We start from the raw sequence: 8835 nt of genomic DNA, 5'->3' as shown, positions 1-8835 counted from the left end.
TTTGTAATAAAAAAAAAAAAAAACAATTGTCCCCAAATTATTTAGGGGGGGCTTAAGAATATTTTAGGGGGGGCTTGAGCCCCCCTAAAACAGGCCTAACAACGCCAATGGTTTGCATATGTCCATGTATTACATCTTCAGAGATGTGCATGGACGACAGTCACCGACAGGGGGCGACGTCGTCCTGCAGGATTGTGCCTTGCAGGAGTCCGGCACACATTTATTGAGACACTTCAAAGCTCCTCAAGGCAAATATGATGACACATTGGAGTGCGTCTTGTACTTGTGTGCATTTACGTCACACGCGTCTTCATTTCACGGCGATACTGAGTCCACTCTCAACAATTCATTAGAAAAAAATGCAAAAATTGAACCAAAACGAATATTTCCCCTCACATATCTTATTTAATATACAAAAAACAACTAATGCTTGTTTTCCACAATAATGGCTTATAGTGGAATTTGCTTTACGCAGTGTGGATGACCATCACGGGAAGCATACGCCCACTATCCAACTCACACACACACACGTATACACGCACACACACCCACGCGTGTGCGCGCACGCACGCACGCTCTCTCCGTCTTTCATTCACGCACACTCGTCCCACCGGGATGGATCCACGGCCACCAGCAGCGCGCCAGCGTTACGCACTCATGGCTGCGCACGTAGCGCGGAGGTTCTCGGCGCTCCTCTGGATAACCGCCGCGGTCTCCGGCTCCAGGACCAGGACTTACCCGGGAAATGAAGGTACAAAACGGGGGGAGAGCGTAACCGTGCGCGGCGCGGAGCCGGCTGCGTGCGCGCCGCGCGTCCTTGGATGCTTTTTTTTTGCGCTGACGTGACGGAGACGAAAGTTGACGTTGGGGAGATTGGAGGAAAAACTTGGGATGGCATTTCATTTTGTTTCTTTTTATTTAATATGTTGCATGGAATTGATGGCGGAGGACATTATAGTTCACCTCAAAGTGTTGGGGACGCACCCAAACATAATTTTGATTTGTTTTCTCAATAACAATGTATGCTTCCAGTTGTGTATGTTTAGGATTATAAGTCGATGTGATTGCGATGACTTTTATTGTGAAGACCAAAAGTGTTTCTCGACTTCCTGTCGGTCGTTTTTTCTCAATAATAACCAAGATTCTCGGTCGGAGTGGATGTCAATCAAGTGACCAAAGTCACGTCTGATGATCCATCATTTTTAGGTCTATTTTCTATTTAATGCCTGGCAGGCGATCCACCGCTAGATTGTGATCAAGCTAATGGCCGCCCCTGCTTATAGAGAGCGTTTTGCTGTGAATCAGAAAGTTAAGGTTCTGGATCAGTATTTGTCCCAAAGTAATCACTGTTGGTTTGCCGTGAAGTCTGCGTGATTAGTTGTTGTTGATGATGGGAAAAGCGAACGTTGTGAAATTGATACGCAGCCATTTGCTGAAAATTTTTAAAATACATAAATATATTATAAATGTTACTACATGACATATATACTTACATCATGTATATATTACATGTTATTATGAATGTTACTAGATACTACAAATATACTTACATCATGTATATAATACATGTTATTATGAATGTTACTACATGACATATATACTTACATCATGTATATATTACATGTTATTATGAATGTTACTACATGACATATATACTTACATCATGTATATATTACATGTTATTATGAATGTTACTACATGACATATATACTTACATCATGTATATATTACATGTTATTATGAATGTTACTACATGACATATATACGTACATCATGTATATATTACATGTTATTATGAATGTTACTACATGACATATATACTTACATCATGTATATATTACATGTTATTATGAATGTTACTAGATACTACATATATACTTACATCATGTATATATTACATGTTATTATGAATGTTACTACATGACATATATACTTACATCATGTATATATTACATGTTATTATGAATGTTACTACATGACATATATACTTACATCATGTATATATTACATGTTATTATGAATGTTACTACATGACATATATACTTACATCATTTATATATTACATGTTATTATGAATGTTACTACATGACATATATACTTACATCATGTATATATTACATGTTATTATGAATGTTACTACATGACATATATACTTACATCATGTATATATTACATGTTATTATGAATGTTACTACATGACATATATACTTACATCATGTATATATTACATGTTATTATGAATGTTACTACATGACATATATACTTACATCATGTATATATTACATGTTATTATGAATGTTACTACATGACATATATACTTACATGTTATTATGAATGTTACTACATGACATATATACTTACATCATGTATATATTACATGTTATTATGAATGTTACTAGATACTACATACATACTTACATCATGTATATATTACATGTTATTATGAATATTACTACATGACCTATATACTTACATCATGTATATATTACATGTTATTATGAATGTTACTACATGACATATATACTTACATCATGTATATATTACATGTTATTATGAATGTTACTCCATGACATATATACTTACATCATGTGTATATTACATGTTACTACAAGACGTATACTTACATCATGTGTATATTACATGTTATTATGAATGTTACTACATGACATATATACTTACATCATGTATATATTACATGTTATTATGAATGTTACTACATGACATATATACGTACATCATGCATATATTACATGTTATTATGAATGTTGCTACATGACATATATACTTACATCATGTATATATGACATGTTATTATGAATGTTACTAGATACTACATATATACTTACATCATGTATATATTACATATTATTATGAATGTTACTACATGACATATACCTTCATCATGTATATATTACATGTTATTATGAATGTTACTAGATACTACATGACATATACCTACATCATGTATATATTACATGTTATTATGAATGTTACTACATGACATATATACTTACATCATGTATATATTACATGTTATCATGAATGTTACTACATGACATATATACTTACATCATGTATATATTACATGTTATTATGAATGTTACTCCATGACATATATACTTACATCATGTGTATATTACATGTTACTACAAGACGTATACTTACATCATGTGTATATTACATGTTATTATGAATGTTACTACATGACATATATACTTACATCATGTATATATTACATGTTATTATGAATGTTACTACATGACATATATACGTACATCATGCATATATTACATGTTATTATGAATGTTGCTACATGACATATATACTTACATCATGTATATATGACATGTTATTATGAATGTTACTAGATACTACATATATACTTACATCATGTATATATTACATATTATTATGAATGTTACTACATGACATATACCTTCATCATGTATATATTACATGTTATTATGAATGTTACTAGATACTACATGACATATACCTACATCATGTATATATTACATGTTATTATGAATGTTACTAGATACTACATATATACTTACATCATGTATATATTACATGTTTTGTGTTGACGTAGAAGCTAACTTATCTCTTGCCTAAAATGTCTGTCAACTAGAGCAGTGGTCCCAACCCCGGACTGGTCCGTGACACATTTGCTACCGGGCTGCACAGAGACATTAAATAATTCATAATTGACCGCATTTTTTTTCCCTATTTAACTTTGGCCAGTCCCACCAATAAGCTTGTTCATATATTTATTATAAAGGTGCCAAATGGTAGCCAAAAGCGGCAGGTTGGTGACCTCAGATCAGGAACAAAGTGACCATAGTAGTTACAGTCCTGGTCCAAAGTGTACGTACACTTGTAAAGAACATCATGTCATGGCTGTCAATCATTTCTACAACTCTTATTTTTTTGTGATTGGAGCACATACTTGTTGCTCACAAAAAAACATTCATGAAGTTTGCTTCTTTTATGAATTTATTATGGCTCTACTGAAAATGTGAGGGTCAAAAGTATACATACAGCAATGTTAATATTTGCTTACATGTCCCTTGGCAAGTTGACCTGCAATAAGGCTGTCAGGTTCAAACACAGATGACATCTATTAAACAGACAAGAAGCAAGGAATTAAACACAAACAAAATTCAATTTAGCTCATTGAGGAGAAACGTCTGGGCTGTACTCTTTTTACAGTCTTCCACCACGCTCTGACAAGAGAGTTCTACGCATTCTCTTGTATTTGGACTTTCCCTGATTACATGGCAACAGCTGTTTCTAAGGGAGAGGGGTCGTAAACAGCCGTCGCCCTTCGGTCACAAAACAGTTCAAAGAAAAGATGCCTGGAGCTTGCGTCAGGTCCTGCTTCCTCTCCGCTTTGCAGATCTCGGGTCAAGACAAGATCTTCCTGTGGATTACAATAGATCAAAGAAACCGCTTCCCATCGTACACAGTGGAGTTTTACAAGCCTTTTGCTTGGTAAGATCAAAGACAGCTTTTGTCCTCTCGCCGGGAACTCATGGCAACAGAATCAGAATCAGAATCAGAATCAGCTTTATTGTCATTACGCAAGGTAACGAGATTGAGGCCATTCCATACAGTGCGATGTGTGCATGCTAGAAAAACAATGTGCAAATATATAAAAATATAAAAAATGTAGAAGTGCAATGAATATGGTGTGAAATGAATATATACATGAAAAAACAAAACAAAAACAGGGTGGTTGGTGGAGTGGGTTATTGCACCGAAGAGAAGGCAGTTATGAGGGACAATGGGGCAGTCCGTTCAGGATGGTTATGGCCCTGGGGAAGAAGCTGTTCTTTAGCCTGTTTGTTTTGGTTTTAATGCACCTGTAGCGCTTCCCAGAGGTTTGTGATAACTTAGATACAATTATTCTGACAAAGGCGCTTTTGCTTGAACTTTTGACCACAAAATTGGTGCAGTTTCAGCTAAATGTGTTGTTTTCCTGACATGGACTTGTTTCTTCAGCATTGTCCACACCTTTAAGTCAGGACTTTGGGAAGGCCATTCTAAAACCTTCATTCTAGCCTGATTTAGCCATTCCTTTACCACTTTTAAGGTGTGTTTGGGGGTCATTGTCCTCTTGGAACACCCAACTTTGCCCAGGACCCAACCTCCGGGCTGATGATTTTAGCTTGTCCTGAAGAATTTGGAGCTTATCCTCCTTTTTCATTGTCCCATTTAAAGCAGCAGTTCCATTGGCAGCAAAACAGGCCTCAGAGCATAATACTACCACCACCATGCTTGACGGTCGGCATGGTGTTCCTGGCATTAAAGGCCTCACCTTTTCGCTGGGTTTTGTGGCCAAACAGCTCCATTTTTGTTTCATCCGACCACAGAACTTTCCACCAGAAGGTCTTATCTTTGTCCATGTGGTGTAAATAAGAGTTGTAGAAATGATTGGGAACTAACGACTAGCCATGACATGATGTTCTTTACAACTTTTGACTGTACAGGTAAAAGCCAGTAAATTAGAATATTTTGAAAAACTTGATTTATTTCAGTAATTGCATTCAAAAGGTGTAACTTGTACATTATATTTATTCATTGCACACAGACTGATGCATTCAAATGTTTATTTCATTTAATGTTGATGATTTGAAGTGGCAACAAATGAAAATCCAAAATTCCGTGTGTCACAAAATTAGAATATTACTTAAGGCTAATACAAAAAAGGGATTTTTAGAAATGTTGGCCAACTGAAAAGTATGAAAATGAAAAATATGAGCATGTACAATACTCAATACTTGGTTGGAGCTCCTTTTGCCTCAATTACTGCGTTAATGCGGCGTGGCATGGAGTCGATGAGTTTCTGGCACTGCTCAGGTGTTATGAGAGCCCAGGTTGCTCTGATAGTGGCCTTCAACTCTTCTGCGTTTTTGGGTCTGGCATTCTGCATCTTCCTTTTCACAATACCCCACAGATTTTCTATGGGGCTAAGGTCAGGGGAGTTGGCGGGCCAATTTAGAACAGAAATACCATGGTCCGTAAACCAGGCACGGGTAGATTTTGCGCTGTGTGCAGGCGCCAAGTCCTGTTGGAACTTGAAATCTCCATCTCCATAGAGCAGGTCAGCAGCAGGAAGCATGAAGTGCTCTAAAACTTGCTGGTAGACGGCTGCGTTGACCCTGGATCTCAGGAAACAGAGTGGACCGACACCAGCAGATGACATGGCACCCCAAACCATCACTGATGGTGGAAACTTTACACTAGACTTCAGGCAACGTGGATCCTGTGCCTCTCCTGTCTTCCTCCAGACTCTGGGACCTCGATTTCTAAAGGAAATGCAAAATTTGCATGGCTGGGTGATGGTTTGGGGTGCCATGTCATCTGCTGGTGTCGGTCCACTCTGTTTCCTGAGATCCAGGGTCAACGCAGCCGTCTACCAGCAAGTTTTAGAGCACTCCATGCTTCCTGCTGCTGACCTGCTCTATGGAGATGGAGATTTCAAGTTCCAACAGGACTTGGCGCCTGCACACAGCGCAAAATCTACCCGTGCCTGGTTTACGGACCATGGTATTTCTGTTCTAAATTGGCCCGCCAACTCCCCTGACCTTAGCCCCATAGAAAATCTGTGGGGTATTGTGAAAAGGAAGATGCAGAATGCCAGACCCAAAAACGCAGAAGAGTTGAAGGCCACTATCAGAGCAACCTGGGCTCTCATAACACCTGAGCAGTGCCAGAAACTCATCGACTCCATGCCACGCCGCATTAACGCAGTAATTGAGGCAAAAGGAGCTCCAACCAAGTATTGAGTATTGTACATGCTCATATTTTTCATTTTCATACTTTTCAGTTGGCCAACATTTCTAATAATCCCTTTTTTGTATTAGCCTTAAGTAATATTCTAATTTTGTGACCCACGGAATTTTGGATTTTCATTTGTTGCCACTTCAAATCATCAAAATTAAATGAAATAAACATTTGAATGCATCAGTCTGTGTGCAATGAATAAATATAATGTACAAGTTACACCTTTTGAATGCAATTACTGAAATGAATCAAGTTTTTCAAAATATTCTAATTTACTGGCTTTTACCTGTATGTTTGAATGAAAGCATAACAACGGTGTGGTAAGTGACCCTTCATGTGTCCTTGTAGTGACCCTGCTGGACACCAGGACCGTACCAGGAGAGCTGAAATGGGCAGCGAGTCCCTCAGAAGGAGGGGTGAGTACTGGGAACTGTTTGTCTCTGGTTAAAAAATAATAATAATTAAATACAACCTGCTGTCTTTTTGGACATCACACACACACACACACACACACACACACACACACACACACACACACACACACACACACACACACACACACACACACACACTAGGTCTGGAAACTTTACATATCCGTCCCACAGATTTGGATATGAGCTGTCCAGCCAGCCTAAGTGCTAACATGAGCTCCTTGGCATTGTGCTTGGCACACTAGATGGCATAAAGCAGGCTGGTGGTGGGTGTCTTTTTTATTTATTTATTTTTTTTACTGTGATTAGCCAGAATGAATTGTGAAAATATTCCAAGTTGTGAGGGAACATTGACTCTCTCTCACCTAGTTGTTGGTTTAAGAGTTCTCGGAGAACTTGACTGCTGTTTCTGGCCTCATTCTTTCACACGGCGCTTGATTGACAGGGTCCTGGTCCCCACACACACACACACACACTTTCTGCACCCCCTCGCTTGGCATACACACACACATCACAGGGGTTCCCTTTTGCAGGGACAAAGCTTTTTTTTTTTCCCTCCCTCCCTCCCTCCCTCCGGCAGTCGTAATTTTCAGCGGGTTAACAAAGAGTCCAAATGAGACGAGACAAGGAGGCATCACACCTCATTTTCCTTTTACAGCCCACTTTCCAAACACCCACTCGCATAAAAGCAGCCAAGAGCGTGCGCTCGTGCGCCGCACATTTCAATCCACTTCATAACATAACAGTCATTTACCGTGTCAAATCATGGGATGTGTGTATCTTTCAGCACCAGACGTGTGCTGTCAGAAGCTAATACAAACCCCGTTTCCATATGAGTTGGGATGTTCCAAATAAGTGTTTGATGAGCATTCCTCAACTTTATCAGTATTTATTGCCACCTTTCCCAACTTCTTTGTCACGTGTTGCTGCCATCAAATTCTAAAGTTAATGATTATTTGCAAAACAAAAAATAAAGTTTATGAGTTTGAACATCAAATATGTTGTCTTTGTAGCATATTCAACTGAATATGGCTTGAAAAGGATTTGCAAATCATTGTATTCCGTTTATATTTACATCTAACACAATTTCCCAACTCATATGGAAACGGGGTTTGTACATATAATAACAGAAAAAGAGGGCTTGATTATGATATTTGGTAACAGTAGAAGAGAAAGTCAAACACAAATACAAATAGACGGAGTAGACATTGAAAGGGTAAAAAAAAAAAAAAACACTGTGGAGGGGGGCGTGGCCTGCGAACCTGCAGCGAAGCAGGGTGTACCACAACCGGCTGCTGCCTTTTTAACAGAGCGACAGGTGATTAGATAAGCAGGCCCGGGTGGGGCCATCTACGCACCTGTCGCTGATCTCGCAGCCGGTCCTGGCACACCCTGCTTTGCTGCAGGTCCGCAGGCCCCGCCCCCCCCCCCCCCCCCCCCCCCCTCCACAAACACATTTGTGGGTGTAGTAATAGATGATAAAATGAACTCATGTAAAAAAACATACAACATAAAGTAGCAAGAAACACGTCAATAATGAATAAAAGTAAACATATTATCTACTGCTCACTAGTGTTATTGTGTAGAAATATAGGAAATAACGACAAAATTACAC

At 38.5% G+C, this 8835-nt stretch overlaps 1 protein-coding gene across 2 annotated transcripts in view; it reads left to right on the top strand.

Annotated features, from left to right (window-relative positions):
- The first annotated feature begins 610 nt into the window (after nucleotides 1–610).
- Nucleotides 611–8835, top strand: part of LOC133618411 (ephrin type-A receptor 4-B-like) — a 195104-nt gene continuing 186879 nt past the window's right edge. For both annotated transcript variants that reach the window (XM_061978747.2, XM_061978746.2), the window contains exons 1-2: nucleotides 611–751; nucleotides 7138–7205. In XM_061978747.2, coding sequence (XP_061834731.1) covers nucleotides 616–751; nucleotides 7138–7205 — 204 coding nt within the window. In that variant the 5' untranslated portion in view covers nucleotides 611–615. The remainder of the gene's footprint in view (nucleotides 752–7137; nucleotides 7206–8835) is intronic.

Source organism: Nerophis lumbriciformis, linkage group LG19 (assembly GCF_033978685.3).
Source record: "Nerophis lumbriciformis linkage group LG19, RoL_Nlum_v2.1, whole genome shotgun sequence".
In the NCBI taxonomy this organism is placed as follows: domain Eukaryota; kingdom Metazoa; phylum Chordata; class Actinopteri; order Syngnathiformes; family Syngnathidae; genus Nerophis; species Nerophis lumbriciformis.
This window is presented reverse-complemented; position numbering and strand designations above follow the sequence as displayed.